General features: G+C 40.7%; 1 protein-coding gene across 1 annotated transcript in view; it reads right to left on the reverse strand.

The window, feature by feature from the left end:
• The window catches only part of PLXNB2 (plexin B2), a 157,624-nt gene that overhangs the window by 12,717 nt on the left and 120,504 nt on the right, over positions 1 to 24,403 (reverse strand). Inside the window, exons 19-29 of the mRNA XM_029910814.1 lie at positions 21,878 to 22,105; positions 21,383 to 21,559; positions 20,601 to 20,740; positions 19,141 to 19,241; positions 16,122 to 16,351; positions 15,106 to 15,287; positions 14,297 to 14,363; positions 14,049 to 14,195; positions 11,410 to 11,566; positions 9,825 to 9,925; positions 8,120 to 8,204 (exon numbers count right to left, since the gene is read on the reverse strand). Of these exons, the coding sequence (XP_029766674.1) occupies positions 8,120 to 8,204; positions 9,825 to 9,925; positions 11,410 to 11,566; positions 14,049 to 14,195; positions 14,297 to 14,363; positions 15,106 to 15,287; positions 16,122 to 16,351; positions 19,141 to 19,241; positions 20,601 to 20,740; positions 21,383 to 21,559; positions 21,878 to 22,105 (1,615 nt within the window). The remainder of the gene's footprint in view (positions 1 to 8,119; positions 8,205 to 9,824; positions 9,926 to 11,409; positions 11,567 to 14,048; positions 14,196 to 14,296; positions 14,364 to 15,105; positions 15,288 to 16,121; positions 16,352 to 19,140; positions 19,242 to 20,600; positions 20,741 to 21,382; positions 21,560 to 21,877; positions 22,106 to 24,403) is intronic.

Consider the following 24,403-nt stretch of genomic DNA (forward strand, 5'->3'; position numbering starts at 1 on the left):
CCGCTTCATTCTTCGGCGGCAATTCGGCGGCCGGTCCTTCCCTCCGAGAGGGACCGAGGGACCTGCCGCCGAAGACCCGGACGTGCCGCCCCTTTCCATTGGCCGCCCCAAGCACCTGCTTCCTGCACTGGTGCCTGGAGCCAGCCCTGTGTATCTAAGTTTAGTTCAATTAGTACACAACAGAATAAATGTACTATCTGTGTTCAAATGTGAGATTCTATGTGAATACCCAAATAAAAATTTCAGTGCGTCTGAGTATTTCTTGCAATAAGCCAAACTGACAGTCAATTATTTAAATGTGCAATTAATTTCCTTCTTAAAAAAAAAAGAGAACGGTAAATCAGTGCAACAAACTTTATTAATGCACCACTATGTCTGAGAATTTAAATGCATAAATGTGATTCAAAATTATCCTTCCCATAGCAGCTATAACTCAGTTATATTGCACACATATATTTATATTAAGGCATAAAACTTAACAGTAATGAAAAATAATATGTGCAATGGGGCTGAATTGCAGGTTTTATGGGAAGCATAAGTTTGAATTTCTGAAGACTTTAGTAGTTTTAAATGCTCAGTTATGCATATAGGCCTGATTCACCACTGCATTACTCCAACCTTCCATGGATTTCAGAACATATGTATACTATTACTTTAATGGAACCTTAAGGATTCACTGTGGAAAAGAATTAGGAAATGCAAAATTAAGTTTCCCAACAGCTACTCTAACTCAGAATTTTATGGCATATTTTATATAACAAAAATGGAAATATCACATAAGCAGAAAGAGAGAGAGTTCCATATGTGCAATCTGGCCAAGGTAATGTTTCTGTTGGAACCTGAACATATATACTCTTGTGTGATATTAGTTATGCATCAATGTTCCTTTACGATCATTTTTGCCATTTAATTATATTTAATTTTTCCCTCATACTTAATATTTAAGTGGGCTTAATTTGACTTTGAATTTAAGAGATTTGGGGGTAATAAGTTCACATGTTACTGAGGTAAATGGGGTGACCAAATATTCATTCCCACCTTTGCTGCTGCAATTATTTTGCTGGAGATAGAAAAAAAGCTTTCATTTTACGTTGGAGCATCTGTGACTTCACAATGGAACAAGATAGGAATTTAATTATTTTTAGAGCTGTCAAGCGATTCAACAAATTTATTGCGATTAATTGCACTGTTAAACAATAACAGAATACCATTTATTTATATTTATTTTTGATGACAAGTATTTGCACTGTAAAAAACAAAAGAAAATAGTATTTCAATTCACCTAATACAAATACTGTAGTGCAATCTCTTTATCATGAAAGCTGGACTTACAAATGTAGAATTACGTACCAAAAAAAAAAAAAAAAAACTGCATTAAAAAATAAAACAATGTAAAGTTTTAGAGCCTGCAAGTCCACTAAGTTCTACTTCTTGCTCAGCCAATCGCTCAGACAAACAAGTTTTTTTACATTTGCAGTAGATAATGCTGCCTGCTTCTTGTTTACAATGTCATCTGAAGGTGAGAACAGGCGTTCTCATGCAGGGATGGCTCCAGGCACCAGCGCAGCAAGCGCGTGGCTGGGGCGGCAAGCTGTGGGGGGCGGCGTGCCGGCCGCCGTGAGGATGGCAGTCACAGGCCGCCTTTGGCGGCATGCCTGCAGGAGATCCGCCGGTCCTACGGCTTCGGTAGCAATTTGGCGTCAGGACGCCAAAGGCGCGGGACCGGCAGATCACCCGCAGAACGTCGCCGAATCCGCGCGACCAGCAGACCGCCTGCAGGCGTGCCGCCGAAGGCCACCTGACTGCTGTGCTTGGGGCGGCAAGAAACATAGAGCCGCCCCTGTTCTCATGACACTATTGTGGCTGGCGTCACAAGATATTTATGTGCCAGATGCGCTAAAGATTCATATGTCCCTTCATGCTTCAACCACCATTCCAGGGGCCATGCGTCCATGCTGATGACAGATTCTGCTCGAAAACAATCCAAAGCAGTGTGGACCGATGCGTGTTTATTTTCATCTGCCACCAGCAGAAGGTTGATTTTCTTTTTTGGTGGTTTGGGTTCTGTAGTTTCCGCATCAGAGTGTTGCTCTTTGAAGACTTCTGAAAGCATGCACCACACCTTGTCCCTCTCAGCTTCTGGATAGCACTTCAGATTCTTAAACCTTGGGATGAGTGCTGTAGCTATCTTTAGAAATCTCACATTGGTACCTTCTTTACGTTTTGTGAAATCTGCAGTGAAAGTGTTCTTAAAATGAACAACATGTGCTGGGTCATCATCTGAGACTGCTATAAGCATGAAGGGACACACGAATGTTTAGCATATCTGGCACATAAATACCTTGCAATGCTGGCTACAAAAGAACCATGCAAACGCCTGTTCTCGCTTTCTGGTGAGGTTGTAAATAAGAAGAAGGCAGCATTATCTCCCGTAATTGTAAACAAACTTGTTTGTCTTAGTGATGGGCTGAACAAGAAGTAGGACTGAGTGGACTTGTAGGCTCTAAAGTTTTACATTGTTTTGTTTTTGAGTGCAGTTATGTAACAAAAAAAAAATATCTACATTTGTATGTTACATTTTCACGATAAAGAGATTGCACTACAGTACTTGTATGAGGTGAATTGAAAAATATTGTTTCTTTTCCTTATCAGTTTTACAGTGCAAATATTTGTAATAAAAAATAATATACACTTTGATTTCAATTACGACACAATACAATATATATGAAAATGTAGAAAAACAGCCAAAAAATTTAATAAATTTCATTTGGTATACTATTGTTTAACAGTGCAATTAAAACTGTGATTAACCGTGATTAATTTTTTTAAGTTAAATCGTGTGAGTTAACTGCGATTAATCGACAGCCCTAATTATTTTCAAAATCTTAGAATTTTCAGAATATCATAGAATGCAGCAAAAATTACTGGTGAGCCTCTCTATTGTGATACTTTTTCAGTGCCTGTTATTTACTTCTAAATAGATGACAAAAGGCAGTTATAGTGAAAACTATCTTTTCTACCTTAACTAAACCAGCTGCCCGGTTAATGCACATACTTCTCTGTTTCCTCCCTATGTCCTCCTAATGGTAAAGGAGGAAAATGAGCTTCGGAGTAAACAGGCAGAACCCCATTGAGTTCACTGGGATTATCTACACTTACACAACAACTGAATTTGACACCTTTTCATTTAGTGACATCATAACTGGTTGCTGATAAAATAATTAATATTTCCTGGAAAATCAGGGCTTCACAGAAATGAACAGAACAAGCAGGTGAACTTTTAAGATACAAAATTCCCACTTCATTGCTAAGGACAGCTGCATGAAAGAGGAAGAGAAATGTAGAATACGGAGCAACAAAATATATTAGTATGGTTCATAAATGGAGGACTTTTCAGGAGATATTAGTTGCTTTTTAAGTTCTCATCAATAATAAACTAAGAAGTGAATAAAGAAATTATAACAAAAGGCAACGCCTTGCCTTTGCAAATAAGGTGGTCAATATGTTTCAAGATGTCAGTAGCGAGAGGACTCTTACAAAACTGACTCTCCAGGCTTTACTCTAAAAACCCTTCTTGTCTCTCTGAAATTTCTTTCTTTCCCTGTTTAAAATAAAATTTTAAGGTAACTAAGTACTCATGAGAACGAGGGACTAATTACGCTAGACTCATAGACTTTAAGATTGGAAGGAACCGTTATGATCATCTAGTCTGACCTCCCGCACATTGCAGACCAGAACCTCACCCACCCACTCCTTTAATAGATCCATAACCTCTACACTAGCATGAGCCAGACACAGTAGATGCAAGTGCTGTACAAGCTACCCTATAAAGATTGGCTGTAAACAACTCTGACCTGCAACTCACCTGATACTCCAAATCAGAGTATGTCATGAATAGACAGTTTTGCCTAATTACCTAGTTCTGTGCTGCAGAAATAGAAGCAAACTCATTCTCATTTTTGATCCAAGATAGGAATTGCAATCCTATCTCCACAGCTGAAAGACTTCTGCACTTAATTTACCACAACAACCAGTCCCCTTGTATCTCTCTTGATTAAAGCTAGGGTTACCATACGTCCGGTTTTTCCTGGACATGTCCGGCTTTTTGGTACTTAAATCCCCGTCCGGGGGGAAATGCCAAAAAGCCGAACATGTCCGGGAAAGTGTTCTTGGGGGGAGAGCAGAGAAAGCAGCCGGCTCCGGGGGCTCGGGACAGAGCTGGGTGCGGCGCGGGGCTGGCGGGCTCTGTGCCTGGCCATTGTGCACAGGCTGAGAGCGCCGGGAGCAGCCCGCCGGGAAGGTGCTTAATCAGCCTGGCTACAGCAGCCTCTGGGCAACTGAGCACAGCCACAGCCTGTAAACGAGACACCCCCCCCCCCCCCCCCCCGCCGGCCCCCGGGCTTACCTCCCGCTGCCTCCATCCCCCCGAGGGTAGCTCAGAGACACGGTGGACGGGGCACAATTTTGCAAAGCTCAACAAAGTGTCTGCTGGGATGAGCCTGCGGTAACCCTTTGGCTGCCAGCACGGGCTGCAGCGAGCAAACCCAGCTGCACAGACCTATCGGCAGCTTGTGGCGCTTTCGAAAAGTGTTGGGAGCTATTCAACCAAGCCACAACTCTGCCCTTTGCGTTTTCTTGTCATTTACCTGGGACATTGGCCAGCAGCACATGGGATCCTTGTTACTTAAGGCAAGGCTGACCCATGTGCTTAACTTTACACGTGTGAGTGGGCCCCCAATCTGAAGTTGAGCAGCTGTGCCAGGGTTTGCAGGATGAGGGTTTAAAGCAGGAGGCTGGAGAGGTGATCGCTGAGGGTTGTAGTTTCGCTGGGGTGCTCAGTTCACCTGCATGCACTAAAATGACTAATAATCTAGCTTGTATTTGTTCATTTGGATTCAATCATATAAAAAAAGAGTGCTAGAAACCAGCCCTGGGCCCCCTGACAACAATTAAATACACATCCCTATCAGATAGCACCCTGCCGCACCACAGCATATAGGATCATCCCCGCCAATCAGTGTAGCAGCAAAATCATCCCTCATTTCACTCTGCCCTGACCTCACTCCTGCAGCTCCCCCCAGACACCTCAGCTCTGTGCAGCTGAAGAGCGGAGCTGCCCGAGCGCTACCGGCTTCACAGTTTGCTGGGCAGCCCCCAGATCTCCAGACCCTGTGCCCCCCAGCCGGGCGCTTCCCCTCCCGGACTCCGGCTGCGCTGGGGAAGAGCCCGGCCAGCGGTGCAGGGTCTGGAGATCTGGGGGCTGCCCGGCAAACCGTGAAGCTGGTAGCGCTCGGGCAGCTTCACATGGCGAGGAGGGGGAAAGCGGGGTGCTCAGGGGAGGGGGCGGAGTTGGGGCAGGGACTTTGGGGAAGGGGCGGGGCCGGGGCGGAGTTGGGGCGGGGAAGGTGTGGGGCCAGGGCCCCATGGAGTGTCCTCCTTTTTTAAGGTTTAAATATGGTAACCCTATTAAAGCTGGGAAACAGAAAGCAGAAAGGAAGCAATGTCAGGTTTTAGAACATTTGGACACGATTTTATATCTTTATTTTGGGCAAAACCTATTTCTTTGGCAGTGATTTCCAAAGCAAAATTTAAGTTAACGTGAAATACTGGTTAAAAAGAAAACCAGTCCTTTTAAAATAAAAAGGAGGAGGACATTTTGTGCGTAACTCCTTGACTGTGTCATCTAACAGTGAGAGAATGTGTGTGTAAGCCTCTGATCCCTTCCTCTCGTTTTTATGCAACACAGTCTCTCACAAATCATTGTCCATGATAGCTTTCCAAACAAACAAGTTGGCATGTGATATTTCTAGAAGACCTATGCATTAATGAAAATGCACTGGTGAGGCATGAAATATTGCCTTTCAGTTTCTGCTGTAAGCTATTTCTTGTGTGGGAGAGGGCGTGGGGTGGAAAGAAGACAACATTTGCCTCCACTCCTGTACTTTACCATTTGAAATTTCACTATAGCTTCTTCTTCACATTACTGAGCTCTCTGCAAAGACTCCAGCAGGAGAAGTCTGCTTTCCTCTACCAAGCAGAGTGACGTGTATGATTAAGTAGTTAAACCATGGAATATGGGCCATTTGTTTTCAATAAGCTTCTTCATCCACAACATCTCTGGATGTAATGGCACAGCCATAAAGAAAAAAGTCGGATCCTCCTCTGCCTAGGGCTTGGGAAATGAACATATCATACTTCTTCCTTTTGCCAAAACAAACTGCAAGGTGGGGAACGCAGGTCCAAAAGGCTTAACATCTACTCCTCCATACTTAAGAATTAAAAATATATGCAATACTATACTTAATACCCTTGGAAAAGCCTTCTAGGAACCCTGCAAAAAGCATTTCAATAAGAGTCCCAAAAGGAAGAGAGTAAAATCTAACTGCATGTAGCACTGCCTGGATTGCTGCCCCAGCCAGCTCTCAACACATAAAATTGCAGCTTGGCACACTTTTATTAAATAGCAATGTACATCAAAGCCACCAGCTGACAGCCATTAGAGATCCCCTGGAAAGATAGACATTTCTGTTATATTGTTTCCATTCCATTATATTTAATAGCTTTCAAGTGTTGTGTGGTCAAACTAAGATCAACAGATCTGTTAAAGAGATTAAAAACTATTAACCGAAGCCCAGGGTTTAGCATTCAGTGACAGTCACAGAAGCATTTCAAATCAGTTCAAAACATGAAGGAAGAATGATCCTGGCAATTACCATGACATAAATCTAACTTTTATCCCTCGTAAAATGATTGAAGAGGAGGAAAAAGACACTGAACATTTAAAATACAACAGACCCAGCACAATAAAGAGTGTTTACAAAATCAATGTTGCCAGACAAACTTCAGTGAGTTTTGGGGTGGAGAAGGAAGGGGACTAAAATGACAAAATAAGTGGAAGAAACAGAACACAGCTGATGTAACACATTGAACTTTAGCAAGACATTTGATACTGTTTCACAAAGTCTTACTTGAAAATTCAGTTCAAATTGGCTAGGACAGGAATACTGTCATGCGGAATGAAAACTCTCTTTAAAGCTGTAAGCAAAGGGCCATACACTGAGTTAGGTGTTTAGTGGGTAGAAATGTTAGAACTAGCGTCATGTAACATCTGCATTAGTGATCTGGAAGCGGGAGTAAACAACAAAATAGTGAAATTCTTAAATGACATGAAATGAGGTGGAGTTGCAAACTCCAGTGACTAGAAAGGAATAATAAAATAGGACCAAAAGAAATTAGGAATGTGTGCAGAAAATAGCAAAGTGAAACTCAACTTGGAAAAAAGCAAAGCTAATATATCTGTGAAAAGTTATCTGACATGCACTCAGTGCGAGGAAGAAACCAGGCAGCAGTAACTCCGAAAAGAACCCATGGTAGCAGCGGAAAGGGACCTAATATGAGTTTGCAAAGCAATATGGGGGTGAAAAAAAGCCAGTGTAATTTTGTGTTGTATGAACAAATCATCGTGTCATGGAGCAGGGAAGTAAACAATCCCTTTCTGTACGTCTCTAGTGCAGCATGACCTGGAACCTCATATTAAATTCTGAGCAATGCATTCCAAGGAAGGTATGGACAATTTGGATTGAGTTCAGAAAACAGCAACAAAATACTCAAAGGGCTGAAACAATTGACTTCTGAGGAAAGATTAAATTCAGGTAGTTTGGCTAAGTGAAAATAGAGGGTGGTGATGGTGGTGAGGAACATGGAAACAGTCTAAACAGTTTACAAATATCTGAAGGTTGTAAACACCAAGGATGGAGGAGGAATTTAGTACTTGGGGGGTACACAATGGAAGGCAGCGTGCAGGGTATAGCTAGGAGTAATTGGATTAAAAGAAAGACAATTCAGGCAAAATACCAGGAGAAATTTCCTGAGAGTGCACTGCATTAAGACGGACGGCAGTTTCCTAAGGATAGTAGTGAAAGCCCTATTACTTGAGGCTTTTAGAACTATAGTGAACAAGGTGTACAGAAGGAAAGCACCCTGAATTAGTGTGACATTATCAGCTGGAAAGTCTCTAGTGCCATTCCCATCAAACAAGATCAGGCAAAAACGATATTGTCTATTTGTGCATTTTGTCTTAAACTCCCTTGGAGGCATAAAGAAACCCTATTGTACTTACTTTCCCCTGGGACATCTTGCTGATTATCCTCTGGTTGCTGGGAAATTCCTATTTTTGACAAGATAAGTGTGGCACCATCTCGGACCTTCAAGAACATAAACATAGGGAAATCATTCCATAATACATGACTGCGAGAAGCAGGCTTAAACCTCACTGTTGTGGAGTCTTTCCCCACCTAAGCAGGCTTTTGAAGATACCCACCAATGTTCTTATTCTCCAGTTAGGGCCTGGATCTTGAGAAGTGCTGTGCAAACTTTAACTTCTAGCCATCAGGCCCTTCATCCCCAATACCCCCTCTCCTGCAGAAGGGCTCAAGCTCTGATACTTGCTAGATAAGCGGGCACAGGTAAAGCTTCCTCCAAGGTTGATAATGATGTTCGAAGTGTGAGAGTTCAGTGGCACACAAGCGGTTTGCATGAACCTTCTACAGAAGGGTTAAATTCCCCATAAAGGAGCAGAGCTACCTGCCTTCTTAGGGAGCTGTTCTGGACCACCTAACTGGCAGGATATTTGCTGTCAGGAAAGGGTTAGGTAGTGTAAAGGGGAAAATAAATAAGGGTATCACAAGTGCTTGCATATCCATGACGATGAGCGCAGCATGAAACCTAGATAGATTACATAAACAAAAATTTCAACGCCCCTCCCTCCCCCGACCCTGCCATACATAACCTGAAATATTATGTTAAGATTGGTTACTTGACTGGGTGTATCAGGGGTTTATACACAGGGTAAAATAGAGCAAGTGGTCCTTTTAAAAAAAAAGTGCCTTTGTTCCACCTCAGGGTTTAGGGTTCTTAAACACATCAGTGAAGCAGAGAGAGTGACAAATGAAGAAAGGTCCAGAGAGCTTGGGGAGAATAAAGAGACAACTCTCTGATGGAGGGATGGGGGAAGAGAAGCAGCTTCCAAAATGGGACGGGTGGAGTGAGAAAAAGAGTAAGTAGGTAAGATGTCAGAAGTCCATACCTCCCCAAATCTGTAGTAGCTAAAGAGGGATGGGTCCTGTCCCCCACAGTGGGGTGAGTAGGTGGGGTGCTGCACACAGGAGCGGGGAGGCCTGACAGGGGGGAGTTGTGGAGCAAGCCTCATCTCATCTCGTAGTGGTGGCTCCTGCGGCTCCTGTTCTGAAGGGCTGGCTGGGCTCAGCTCCCCGTTCTGGCCATTGAGACCTGGCCCCTGGTACCTGCCCATCATGGGCTGGCCATGTCAAATTTGAGTGAGTGGCATTATGACCCGGCCATGGAATTGCAGTGGTACTCACTCAAATTTGGCCTAGCTGCCTCCACCCATGAGGGGGGCCAGGTTGGGCCAAACCGGAGTGGTGCTATGACCTTGTGCACCAGGGGCCAGATTGCAATGCCTGGAAAGAATAGCTGAGCCTAACAGCCCCATGGGACAGGAGCCACTTCAACTGGGACAGGATTTTGGGAGCTAAAACAGGACAATCCCATGAACCTGGGACTGCTGAGAGATATGGAAATATAGGCTATATAGGGGCAATTTGGAATTGTATCCAGTGATGGAGAGGAAACCAGTGAGAGTACTAGAATTTGATACATACATTCTCACTTTCCAGAATTAGAAAGTAACATAGCTACATGTCCCAGCCCCCTTATTAGATGGTACAAGCCAATTTTCTCTAAAAGCTAATAAAAGTCTATTTATTATTGAAAAACAATTAACAGATGTCAGCAATCCTCCTTACGTTATAATGCATCAGAGTATTCATACGTTTCCACCTGCCATCTCTTTGGGATGTTAAATCCAAATCTGAGAGGATCTGGGCAGTAGAACCTGGACGCCACTCTATGGAGTAATTAAAATGAGAAAAGAAACAGGTTTTATCCTTGGGCAACTAAGACAGTACACTACTAATGTGTTTACATTTAAAGAACCAATGAAACATCATAAAATATCTTTGAAATATTCCGTTTCAAAACACTTGGGACTTTCCTCCTTTCCCTTTTATTTCCTATTAGGGAACTTTCTGCAAGTTTTGCTTAAAAATTCATGTGATTTTTCTGTTTATTTTCCAATTGAAGTCAAAATCCACAGTTTAGGACACCACAATTAGTTGCTGTAGAAATTGCTGTGATATCCAAAACTAGGGTTGCCAACTTTCTAATGGCACAAAACCAAACACCCCTTCCCCGAGGCCCCGCCCCTTCTCTGAGGCTCCACCCTCACTCGCTCCATCCCCCCTTCCTCCATTGCTCGCTCTCACGCACTTTCACTGGGCTGGGGCAGGGGGTTGGGGTATGGGAGGAGTTCCCAGCCAAAGAGATCTGCGGATTCAGCACTTGGGGCGGGGGCAGCACATAGAGCCTCCCTGGCCGCCCATGCGCCTAGGGGCCGCAAGGAGCTGGCGGCTGCTTCTGGGAGCTGTGCAAAGCTAGGGCAGGCCGGGAGGCTGCCTTAGCCCCGGGCCCCAGCTGTGCTGCCAATCGGACTTTTAACAGCCCGGTCGGCACCCCGCCAGGGTCCCTTTTCGACTGGGCATTCTGGTCGAAAACCGGACGCCTGGCAACCCTATCCAAAACAGAGGATTAAGGACTTCCTGTGGTATAGATAAACAAAAATTTGTTTTTAGGCAAACGCACCAAAGAAAAAAAAAAGTAATAAACACCACTTTATCCCCTTAAATTATGGCATTAGTAGACATGTCACAAAACTATTTTCCTTTAATAAAGCAACAGTTGGTGTTTAAAACTTTAAAGACAACATTTTCAGAAGTGACTAGTAATTTTGGAGGCATCAGTCTTTGGGTGCCCAACTGGAGATACCTTAAAGGGGTCTCATTTTCAGCGAGTGGGTGCTCTGCTCTTTCTGAAAGTCAGGTCCCTTTAAGTTGCCTCAATTTGGGCAATCAAAAACAGACCGACCCAAAGTCACAAGACACTTCTGAAAATTTGTGTCCTTACTTTTACATCAATTAATTGTTCACGTTATCACTGTCGCATGAATTAGTACCGGAAACAATCAATATTTCATTGGTTCTGATAATAGGTTTTACCGAGAGTTGTTAATGTGGTCTGTGCATTAATATGAGACTGGGCAAAGAACAAGGGCTAGGAATTTTATAATACGGACATACTATATTGTGAAATAAAGCAAGTACTAGAGCATCATGCTTAGCGGTGGATTCAGCTTAATAGTTCAAGAACTAAACCTTTGAATGATTTATTTTGTTTGTTTCAATAATCACTTTTACTGAAACATTTTGGGAAAGATAAGAGCATCAAATTAGTGTTTTCAATATTATTACAACAGCCCCAAAAATAACTACTTACCAAGAACAACACTGTCAGCTTTTGGCCATTGTGAACAAGGCAGATTTCGGTAGACTTGGTCTATTATCTTTTCCTTTACTTGAGAAATTGTATCACAGTTCAGCACTTTCACAGGTACAGAATCAGTACCTCCATCTTGTACATACACATTTACTGTCTATGAAAGAAAAAGATATGCAAAACTATTCAAAAATATCAATTCCAATCTCTGTTTTTCTGGATGATTAGAATCCAAGCAGTGCCCAAGATACATTGTGCAGTCTTACCGCCATGCAGCAATGTACGCTTGCAATTGCAACGTGGATTATCTGCACAGTTCTTCACTAATATCCAGCCAGCTAGCTACTTTAGATTCCAGCCCATTCTTTCTATTATGATAAAATAGAAAAGGCACAGATTGGATTTTCCCCTTCTTCGCTGATATCTAATATGACATCTCTACTGTGTCTTGGGAACTTATTAAAGGAAAGTTTTAAACAGAGACAGGCATGTATTAAAATACCTGGACCATCCAATGTCTGTGTACCACTTAAATTATCCAATAACGCAATACCCAAAGAAGAGTCAATTTACTATTACTCGTCACAATAACCCTTAATTACAGAGGGCACACTTGAGTAGTTTATTCTGGTTCTCAAGATACCATTGGTTCTGTAGGTATTCCTCCATTTTATTTATACAGGAGAAAATCTCCAAACCCAGAATGAAATTTAAATGTGCCCACAGCATAGAGATGATAATCTCAGTCCAGGTAAAATAAAAAGGAAGGATAATGTTCTACAAGGGGAAAGTATTTTGAGAAAGAGGCGGAGACTGTGACCTCACCCTCTATGGAGGGTACCTGATCTCCAATGGTCAAGGTGGTGCAAAAATCTTGGAATCTTCATGGAGTCTGCTACACATGCATACTTTGATAGCAGAAATGTCTAGCCATGGCTTTTTTCCCCTTTAATTGGCTAGCAGAACTTCCCTCTCTCTCAGATATGGTCTTGGTCGAAGTGATCCCTGCACTTCGTGTATTATTTTATGTAGTTAAACTGTGCTGCAATGCAGTGAAATTAAACACGTTTTCATTTTCCCTAGACAGAATTTGCAGGCTAATTGTATTTCTTCTTCCTTTCCCTATTTATTATGTTAATTATATATGATTTTGCTGTCAGTTGAAAATGTAGTGTGTCAGTGTAACAACTGATGAACATACCAAATTTTTAAACAAAAATAATGACTGTAAAATGGATAAATACCATGTACCGTATAGTTCACCTCTCAGTTTCAGGCAGAGGTGTGCAAATTAAATTTTGCATTTATCTACCTAAGGCAGTAAGTGCTCCATAAATGTCTATCCAAACTCAGACACTGGCATAATTAGCACAAGATTTTTTTTTTATCATAAAACAGGCATATAATCCCAATATTGTAAGCAATATTAACCTACTTTTTTGTGAAGGATATGCGATTTTTTTGTTATATGTACAATTGGTGAATGCAATGAAATCTGAGCCAAATCTGGTCTAATGTTCACAATAAATATCTATGAGAATTATTCTTATTTGTCTCAGATTTGATTGCATTCACACATCTCTCTTTGATACTGCATTCATAAATCTTAATTGTAAAAGCCATTTTTTGAGTTAAAAGATCCTAACTTAGAAGAATTATTCCAGTAAGTCACAAATGACGTACGATACAAAAATATCTTGCTCATTAAATACATGAGACAATGTAAACCATGTTGTCCAGTCTGGAACTATTAGGTATACTCTTCAGCTCAGACAAACATGGAAGCCTCATTAAGCCCAAAAATCTACCTTTAAAAAGTTACATTTTTCATTTATCTATCTCCCACCCCCAAGCAGTCTGTTAACTAGTTGCTGTAGGTTGTGTGTAAGAACAATTCATAAAGCAAGCTTCCCATGCTGCCCTCCCACTCAAATCCCTTAGGAATATATCAAAAATGCACTTCATCCACACCACAGATTTGTCATTGCATGTCTCACACTCAGAGACAAATGGAAAAGGCTGCTAGCTGTGTCAATAATAAACCCAGAGTAATCACATCAGAGTGACTTTCAAGGCAAAGAAAATCCTGTGCTGCTCTTCCGAGGACAGTTCTGAGCATTATGTGCGTTTATTAGACCATGCGCAAAACAAACAAGCCAAGATTCTCAAAAACAGATGACTAGATTTAGACACTTATTTCCATCTTTAGATGCCTAAAGAAGTAGCCCGATACAGGACATTAGAGCTAGGGACTATTCAGAGTCTGATTCTTGTCTCACTGATACTGGTGTAAATCAGAAGTAACTCCACTGAAATCAATAGAATTAAACCAATATAAAATGGTTGAGAGAGAGAGAGAGAGAGAGAGAGAGAGAGAGAGAGAGAGAATGAATATGAGAATCAGGCTCATGGAGTTTTCCCTCAAACTTCTTCAGAGATTGGGGGTGCTCAGATCTGGGGACTTGCTTCTAAACCCTTCTATATAGTTCTTAATTATTCACCTATTGCCCATGTTAATGGCTCATCTTGGCTCTCATTAATTATTATAGAAAGAGTGTACTGATATAAATTTAAATTCCACAGTGTTCAAGAAGAAATTTTTTAATATAAATTAATGACTGAGCAGATGAGCTGCTTACCAGCTGTGTATACTCTACATCATCTCCCAGTAACCCTGTGTCATTCAATGTATATTTGGCTTTCATCAGCACAGCATCCACTGGGCCTTTTTCCACCTGATGTTTGATAGCCTTGAACAATTTATAAAGAGGCTCTCCAGCATTGTCCTGTTTAAGGGAAAAAACAAAAATAAAAAATGGAAGGGATCAATGCCATATGTTTAAGTACTTAATGAAGGAGAAGTGTATGCATAGCTTTCATCCCTTACCTTCAGATATTGATATAAACAAATAGCCATCCAATTAGACAACATCCTCTCCACAACAGTTTCTGATCTAAAAAAATATGAATATTGAAAATGTTTGCTGACAAGAAGGCAATTTTCTTTTAAAGTGTTGCCTGAAATAAAATATTTCTACATTAACAGCACTTGTCCTAATGCAATAATTTTACATAGATTCTTTAAAGCGTGCGCCTGCATTAGATAATGCTTTGAACTGTTCAACATTCTTACATACTTTCAGCTCATTACTTTTACTTAAAGGTACATATCATATATCCAAAATCAGAAGTTTGTTTCCATGTTGTAAGAATGAATGCTTAAAAGAAACCTACACTTTAGTTACTGGGGAACAAACTACCGGTAATCGAAACAAAACATGCAGAGCAAAGTTGAAATTCTGTAATGTATTTAGGAGTAAGAATCAGACCTATCTAAGTGAAGGAGATACATCAGAAAATTGTTTAAGTGTATTCATTATGGAGATGATATGATATAAAATTAGATAAGAAGCATACAAAAATTTCAATATTGCATTTTCTTCATGGATAGATGTCTGAGCAAGTTTGTTCCAAGCTCTAAATTAAATTATTTGGCTAGGACAAATGACTCTAGCTGCTCTTAAAAAAAGTAACTCCTATCCATTTTTGCTCCCTAATGTGTTTGGACATGTCATCATCATGATGATTTCTAGACAGTCTATAGCACGACACACACACTCTGAAAAACACCACACTGTAAATGTAACAATGTTGCAAAAAACAAAGGACTATGGAAAACAAGACAATCATTCAAACCTTCTGAGCATCAGCTTTGGGTTTTTGGCCACAACATACTGCTCCATCAGCTCTAAGAACAATGTCCTCATGATGTCAGTATAGTATTCTAGCTTTCCATGTAAAGCAACAGTCAATAGGGATGCAAAATAAACTTTTTCTCGGGCAGAGAACTCCCTCTGCTTCTCCAATGTATGAATAAACTAAAACAGAAAAAGCAGATTAAGCTTTGAGTCTAAACGATTCATGACAAGTTTCAAGAGCAGCTCAACACATACCTAGCACAGTAGGAGGGGAAAAAAACCAAAACACTTACTGTCTTAATGTTAGTCTTCTAAGTACAGCATGAAAAAAAGACTCAAAGTTTTGAACAAACTACATATAAAAAGCACTATCTACAACTCCTCTCTCTCTCTCTCTCTCTGTGTGTGTGTGCGAGAGAGTTTTAAACACTGTCTTCAGGGCTAACTCAATTAATACTTCTATGTCTTCAGTAAAGTATGAAGTAATATATAATGAAGGATGTTTTTGTTTAAAAAAACCTCTGCACCGTAAGTTTAACCTCCCCTTTCCTCCCCTCCCCAAAAACACCCCAACCAAACAAAAAATAAACCCTTCCACTTGAATTACAAGGACTACGAGCTGAATAAGTACATTGTAAGTTTCGGAACATGTTTTCCTCTGCCTCAGAATGTAACACTACTTTTAAGTAATGAGTATTAGGGTCATGCTTAAAAAAAAAAAAAAAAAAAAGGTGCCTGCAATTAGCTTCTCACTCCATATTTAGCCACCTACAAAAGCAGCTTGATTTACAAGAGTACCAAGATTTAGCATTTTTGTGGGAGCAGCTGGGTGCTCATCAATCTTGAAATCAGGCCACTTTTTTACGTGCCTAAATATGGACTTAAGAGCTGAACTGTAGGCTCATCTGTGCTTAAAAATGTATGTCTCTCTCTACAGGCACATACATACCAGGCAAAAAGGCTTTTCTGAAAAATACAGGGTGAGCTCAAAGTGACTTTCATTTCAATACTCACATTGATGAGAAATGATTTGCTATTCAGTAGATTGGAGAACTGATTTAAAGCCTGCTCCACAGTTTGCTTTCTAGCCTCTGGAATATCCAATTTCCCAGTAATCATTACATCTTTCTCTCCATCTTTTGAGGGCAAGAAGAAGACTCTGTCTGTGTACATTTTATAGTCCAGCACAGGAATTCCTGCTTCACTGACATCATTGGTCTGATCTTCCATCTCTATCATTAGATCTAGAACATACAATATTTCTAGTTTTAGAAACCACAGTACCTTTTGTTTTCATCTAACAATGAAAGCATTTTATACTACGGGGAAAAAAATGATCAAACATATTCAGAATCCTTTCCCCTGCCACATCCATTCTGCTTTTTCCGTACCATGTTTACCAATTGCCAAAGCATGTTCCCTGCAACCCAGAGTTTCTTCCCAGATAATCCTATTGAGACACTGACAGTGCTATCTTTGAGGAATCACAGCGTGTATCTACTCACCAATTTGGAGCTTGCGACAGCAAGTCTCAGAGTCTGGGTCTACAGACTGCTTCTGGGGCTCGTGCTAAGGTAATAGCTGTGCAGACTTTAGAAGTCTAGGGAAGGGGGTGTGCTTCAGAGCCCGAGCTCCAGCCAGAGCCCGAATGTCTACATGGCTATTTTTAGCACCATAGCAGGAGCCTGAGTCTGTGAGCCTGGGCTCTGAGCCAGGCTGCTGCTTGCTGCAAAGATGTACCTATAGTTACCTAGACTGGGGAAGGGACAATCTCATTGTTTTCTGTTTGTACCATCAGCAGGCACAAGCAGGGTTCCTGCACAGCATCATTACACATATGCTAATAATCATCATCACCACAACAATATTTTCTTACCATGAATTTACTGTTGGATCAGTATTACTGAACGCTGGGCTTTATGCAGAGAGCTCTTCTTAACACACACACACACACACACACACACACACACACTCCCAGCAGCAAAGGAAAAAAAGAAATTGTGGCCAACTACTTTTCTTATGTTTATATATTTTCTATTCCTTTAAATCTACATCATTGTGAAATTGCCTTTTAATTCTTTTCATGATAGTTGGGATGTTGAGCCATGGAGCAAGAGCAACAGGAAGCACAAAGAATAATCATTTTATTAGGAGAAGGGCAGAAAGGAAGAAGGTAAAATAAATTCACTGAAAATGATGAAAACACCTCTGTGAGCCCCAAAAGCTTTCAAGTTCTTGACACAAAAAGCAATTAGGAGGTCACCTTTCCACAAAGTGGTCATTTCAGCTGGAGACTTTCCAGTTGCCTGATATTGCTGACTGACTAGAATACCATGTTAATTAATATAATGGCCTGTCATCTCAGCAATTTTTATTGACCACACAATTTATCCTGGTTCTCTTTATTTTGTTACACTCAGCCAATTCTAAGAAAGAAAACATCTCATGGTTTCAAGCTTCATGCTGTGTGTGTTGTTCTACCCTAATCACCACTTCCTTTACTATGACTGCTCTGATGCATGCAGGAAGACTCCTCTTCCTGCATTTGCTATTATCAATATTATAGGCATCTAGAAACTACTTTTATATAAGTGCTTTACATTACTATTAGCCAAGACGACGTGTATCTTATGTGCTAGATGACACTGCTAGAGACAATTTGTGTTCCTCCTGAGCCCAGAGAGGCAGCTGTGCTGGAGTAGGAGATTAACCCCACACTCCAGCAGGCAGCAGTACTCCCCTGGCAGGGGACGGGCAGCTTCACATTCCAGAAACAGCTCTAAGAAACCAAGGACAGAAAAGAAGAGGGATTACAAAGGCCAGCTGGTGAGGGAGACTAATAAGCAGAGATGGCTCCAAACGGGAACCTTGATCTTTAGCCCTTCAAATTTCAGAGTGGCCTTTGAAGCTGAATCCCTCAATCTAAACAGTTGCTACAGAGGTTTGGTACTGGGTAGGGTCCAAAATTGGAACATGCCAATTTTCCAGATGTGACTCAAGTATAATGGGAAAAAACTATTCTGAGACAATTTCTACTCCAAAGGCAGAAATCTCAGGGTAACAGTAGATTTTGTGAGATTTCCACTATTCAAGATGGCAAAAATCTTGTCAGATTATCTATAGAGTCAATTCTAAACCCTAACCCTGAATTCCCAAAGCTAAATCTAAGCCAAATTCAGATTCGACCACCACTTTTTCAGCCCATCTCTGTTAAGAAGAGACATGTAATTTCTCTTTAGGAAAAAACATGCTTTGTTATTTGTTATAGAAGCAAAGATAGGTTATTTCAGTATAAACAAATAGTGTATTTTAGATAGTGATATTACAGGTCAAGGTAATCACTTAGGCCAAAGTTTTCAAACATGGGTGCCTGAATTAGACACCAAAATAAGTAGCCTGATATTCAGAGGTGCTGTGCCCTTACAGCTCCCATTGATTTCCCTCAGGTGAAGTCTCTTTACATACAGTAAAGAATGAACTAGCTCCTCAAATCAGGTTCCATTATTTCCCATTACAAAGAGGTAAATTTTCTTCTTCTCTCTGATTTTCCCAGACTTAAAAGATATTGCAGTCTATCTTCATAAATTCATAGCTCACCAATTCATCTATTTTGTGGCTTTCCTAACATTACATTTTTATTAAAATAAAATGTGTCATATTTTATCAACAGCATAAATACAGACTACACTTACTTACTGGGAAAAAAGTGACTTTTCAGTACCAGTAGCAGCTTTTTAATAGTAATAATAAAAAACCTAGTTTCTATTTCCATTTACTGATTTAATTCCTCGTGCTTATTTTATCTTTACCCTAAAAACCTGTTGTTTTCTTTAATTACTTTCACTCTATTTAATCTTATTTATGGTCTTAATTGTCAGAAGAATATGTACTGTACATTGATGTCTGCAATCAAGAGTAGTTATACTGGCTTGTAGTTACAACCAAGAAACAGTTTCAGTAAGACAGTGCAGTAGTTTTAGCCCAATTTAGTATTTCTCATTAGGGTCCATAAGAAATCTAACATAAATCATACCTGTGAATTCCTTTTTGCACCTATCTCTGACACTTTCTTCCAAACCTTCAAGCTGTGACTTGATTTTTTCATATTCACGTTCTGCTTGTTGGCTTTTTCGTCTTTAAAGAATAAAGGTACGTTATTAATGGTAAAAGTAAAGCATTTTGCAATTGCATCAAATGGAAAGGCTGAGGGATCATAGGAAGCCTGTTTCTTTTCCTCTTTACTTTTAATAACGAAAGTGGAGGAGATAGCGGGTCAGATCTTCAGCTAATGTAAATCAATGTAGCTCTACAATGAAGCTGCTTAAACAGACCGGTTGAAGATCTGGCCCAATGATTTTAAACTTATTAGACTACATTTGTGAGCACTCTTTAAGCACAGCTACTTCACTTGTGCAAGCGGGACAGACAATGCAATAAGCACTCAGAGCACATTCCACAACGGCTGCTGAGTCATGACTAAGGCTTGTCTACACTTAAGACAGCGTCGTAACTATGTCGACCTCACGGATGTGAAAAATTCAGACCCCTGAGTGTCATAGTTAAGATGACCTAATCCCAGGTGTAGACGTGGCTAGATCAATAGGAGACTTCTTCTGTTGACTTAGCTACTTCCACTTGGGGAGGTGGATTTGCTACATTGCCAGAAATACCCCTTCAGTTGCTGTAAGAAGTGTCTACACTACAGTAACATAGCTGCAGTGTTGTAGCTGTGCTGCTGTAACATCCAGAGCACAGATATGGCTTAAGTAAGTACATGCACAGGATCATACTGAGCAGGTTATGGGAGATCTAAGGGAGTTTCAACATTGTACAGGTGCAAATACCATAAGGCACTGCATCTCAGTTGTACAGCTTTGCATCATTACAGTGAAATCCACCAAGCACAAGGCTGATACACTACTTACATCCCACTTAAGACCTCAAAATAGACCCCAAGTAGGACTTAAGTGGTGTATAGTCCTGGTTCTGGCACTCCACAAAGGGGTGAATTTCACCAATAGTCATAAAATGTGTGTGTGGTAATACGTGGCTCAGCTGTAAAGACCGGAATATCCACTCAGACAGATCCAACCATCTCAGGTCTTCAGAGTGTTGGCATAGGAAGCTTAAACATTGACATACACATGCAAAAAAAGCAATATTTTCACTTGCATGAAGGCACTTCAGCTGCAATTTCAAGATTGTGTGTGTGCACCTTACCCTCTCAGTGAGGGGTGTGAAAACCTGGGCCAATTTGTTTGTGCTTACAGCAGAGAAAGAACACTGGACTGACAGGCACCAAGAAATACCACTGAAAGGGTCTATGTTAGGGGAATTATTGGTATAAACATTTTCCAGCTACTTCCTTTAAAATGTTTAGTTTATTAAGTGATCAAGATTGTTCCTCTTTGCAGATGAGAATAGTTTGCTTTTCTGCCCCATCAGCCTTCTCCTTCAGAGCTTTGGGACAGCCATAGCATCTGACTATCTTACCTGTAACAGTAGATAGAGATGATGATAATGGCCACCATAGGAAAAATTACGGATGGCAAAATCACATCCAGGGGTATGTCACTCACACGTGTGTCATATTCCACTCTTCCTAGGATCCATTCTCTGAGGCCAAATTTCACCTAAAGAATTAAATACATACTTATACCTGCCTCAAAAAATGTAACAAGAAGACTATTCAATAATTTAGCTGCCATGCTTTAGTTTCTTAGTAATCTTTATAATCTATAGAATTCCTAGTCCAGATTGCCAAACAGGTATAATATTCAGATACAATATTTTTGCTGGCATAAATTGGCATAGCTCCACTGAAGTTAATGAATTAATGGAGCAGCACCTTTGTATTCCAGCACGTAATTTAGCCCATATTACATAAAAGGAAAAAAAAAAGTTATTACTATACAAGGGAATTTAACACCCAATTCTATAAGCACTTACTACCCAGAATAGTGATTGACTGCAATGGGACTTGTCAAGATAGAAAACCCTATGCCTAGTTGTGAGTATACATAGGACCTGACCCCTTAATAAAAGTGGCAATCAACATCTTGGGACATTCTATCTATCTGCAATCCTTTTATAGATAGCAGATAAAATCTGGAAGTGGAGTGGAGTCACAAGATAGTTTCCTTTATATAATGCGCCACTGAAAAATAAACCCATGCAAATAGGAAGCTACTTTATCAGTGTCACAAACACAGTACTCCATACCCTCCTCTCTTCATACATGCTATTAAAGACAACAGGCAGGAAAGGTGACATACAATGAATTCAGGCAAGTTATTGATTGTATCCCTCTTCTGCCTTCTCTTTGGCTGAGGTTGTACTTCTGGCGGTTCACAATATAAATCCTTTTCAGTCAGTGTTTTTATGTTGCAGGGTTCTGCCCCTACAAAAGCTTGAGCTTCCTCTATCGTCATGGCTTTGTTCAGATTACTGCCCTAGACAGAAAATATAAGGCTAAGTCATTTAAGCTACAAAGCCACGGGTGAAGCAATCCACAAGTTACACAACCTTTTGTACAGTTCATTTTCAACAGAGGATGCAGTGACATCAGTGCGAAGGGGGAGGAAAAAATACCCCCAGGCTTTTACACACAGAGGAAATCTATTAATTCTATGGAAACACAGCTAATATGGAAATTCCAGATTCCAGCAGTGGGGGGCAGCACACGGTTTTTAAGGATGAAAGGAAAATCTCACATCTATATATTTATTATAACAATAAAACTACAACCAGCCATGTCTTGTCAAGTTTACCTTTGCATGAATAAGTTTGTTGACTTGTTTTTTGATGCCATCAGTGAAGTTTTCAAATGTTGGATCCGCAACATATTTAAAGAGGTCATTGTCGGCATTTAAAACGAAACTGTAACCATCCATTTTAATAAGTGTAGTAATCCTATAGTTTTCTGGATCCTCTAGTATTGGTGGAGAAGAGAAGACTATAGTGCTTCCATTGATTTTTGCAATATCTTTTCCTAGAAACTAAAAAGCAAACAAAACATTTTGGGTTTTGATTAGATCATGTTATCTGCTGCTGAACATTTAGCACCTAAAAATAGAAGGCAGAGCCTGTGAACTAGGCCTTCCACAACACAACCAAGGTTAAATAAAAATGTGAGATTCTCAGATACTTTTGGAAAAGAAAAAAATCACTGCACAAAAATAAATCATTGCTTCAGTGTGGGTTAGTATTCAGGCCCAAAGCAAAATCCTAAGGTCTGAACACTGAACGCTTCCTAGACCACGGGATGCTATTTGAGGAAGGACTGCTAGGCAGAGATGGCGTTCACCTTTCGAGGAGGGGAAAGACCCTATTTGGACACAGACTGGCTAACCTAGTGAGGAGGGCTTTAAACTAGGTTCGACGGGGACAGGTGAGCAAAGCCCGCAGGTAAGTGGGGAACATGGAGACCTGGGAGATGGGTCGGAAACGAGAGGGAGTGTGGGCTATATTGGCAGAGAGAAAGGAGGGTCAGGACAAAACTGGGAGGAAAGATCAAACCAGTATCTTAGATGCCTATATACAAATGCGAGAAGTATGGGTAATAAGCAGGAAGAACTGGAAGTGCTAATAAATAAATACAACTATGACATTGTTGGCATCACTGAAACTTGGTGGGATAATACACATGATTGGAATGTTGGTGTGGATGGATACAGCTTGCTCAGGAAGGATAGACAGGGAAAAAAGGGAGGAGGTGTTGCCTTATATATTAAAAATGTACACACTTGGACTGAGGTAGAGATGGACATAGGAGATGGAAGTGTTGAGAGTCTCTGGGTTAGGCTAAAAGGGGTAAAAAACAAGGGTGATGTCATGCTAGGAGTCTACTACAGGCCACCTAACCAGGTGGAAGAGGTGGATGAGGCTTTTTTTAAACAACTAACAAAATCATCCAAAGCCCAAGATTTGGTGGTGATGGGGGACTTCAACTATCCGGATATATGTTGGGAAAATAACACAGCGGGGCACAGACTATCCAACAAATTCTTGGACTGCATTGCAGACAACTTTTTATTTCAGAAGGTTGAAAAAGCTACTAGGGGGGAAGCTGTTCTAGACTTGATTTTAACAAATAGGGAGGAACTCGTTGAGAATTTGAAAGTAGAAAGCAGCTTGGGTGAAAGTGATCATGAAATCATAGAGTTTGCAATTCTAAGGAAGGGTAGAAGGGAGAACAGCAAAATAGAGACAATGGATTTCAGGAAGGCAGATTTTGGTAAGCTCAGAGAGCTGATAGGTAAGGTCCCATGGGAATCAAGACTGAGGGGAAAAACAACTGAGGAGAGTTGGCAGTTTTTCAAAGGGACACTATTAAGGGCCCAAAAGCAAGCTATTCCGCTGGTTAGGAAAGATAGGAAATGTGGCAAAAGACCACCTTGGCTTAACCACGAGATCTTGCATGATCTAAAAAATAAAAAGGAGTCATATAAAAAATGGAAACTAGGACAGATTACAAAGGATGAATATAGGCAAACAACACAGGAATGCAGGGGCAAGATTAGAAAGGCAAAGGCACAAAATGAGCTCAAACTAGCTACGGGAATAAAGGGAAACAAGAAGACTTTTTATCAATACATTAGAAGCAAGAGGAAGACCAAAGACAGGGTAGACCCACTGCTCAGTGAAGAGGGAGAAACAGTAACAGGAAACTTGGAAATGGCAGAGATGCTTAATGACTTCTTTGTTTCGGTCTTCACCGAGAAGTCTGAAGGAATGCCTAACATAGTGAATGCTAATGGGAAGGGGGTAGGTTTAGCAGATAAAATAAAAAAAGAACAAGTTAAAAATCACTTAGAAAAGTTAGATGCCTGCAAGTCATCAGGGCCTGATGAAATGCATCCTAGAATACTCAAGGAGCTAATAGAGGAGGTATCTAAGCCTCTAGCTATTATCTTTGGAAAATCATGGGAGACGGGAGAGATTCCAGAAGACTGGAAAAGGGCAAATATAGTGCCCATCTATAAAAAGGGAAATAAAAACAACCCAGGAAACTACAGACCAGTTAGTTTAACTTCTGTGCCAGGGAAGATAATGGAGCAAGTAATTAAGGAAATCATCTGCAAACACTTGGAAGGTGGTAAGGTGATAGGGAACAGCCAGCATGGATTTGTAAAGAACAAATCATGTCAAACCAATCTGATAGCTTTCTTCGATAGGATAACGAGTCTTGTGGATAAGGGAGAAGCTGTGGATGTGGTAAACCTAGACTTTAGTAAGGCATTTGATACGGTCTCGCATGATATTCTTATCGATAAACTAGGCAAATACAATTTAGA

This window comes from Terrapene carolina, unplaced genomic scaffold (genome assembly GCF_002925995.2).
Source record: "Terrapene carolina triunguis isolate 2854851 unplaced genomic scaffold, T_m_triunguis-2.0 Scaffold68, whole genome shotgun sequence".
Lineage (NCBI taxonomy): Eukaryota > Metazoa > Chordata > Testudines > Emydidae > Terrapene > Terrapene triunguis.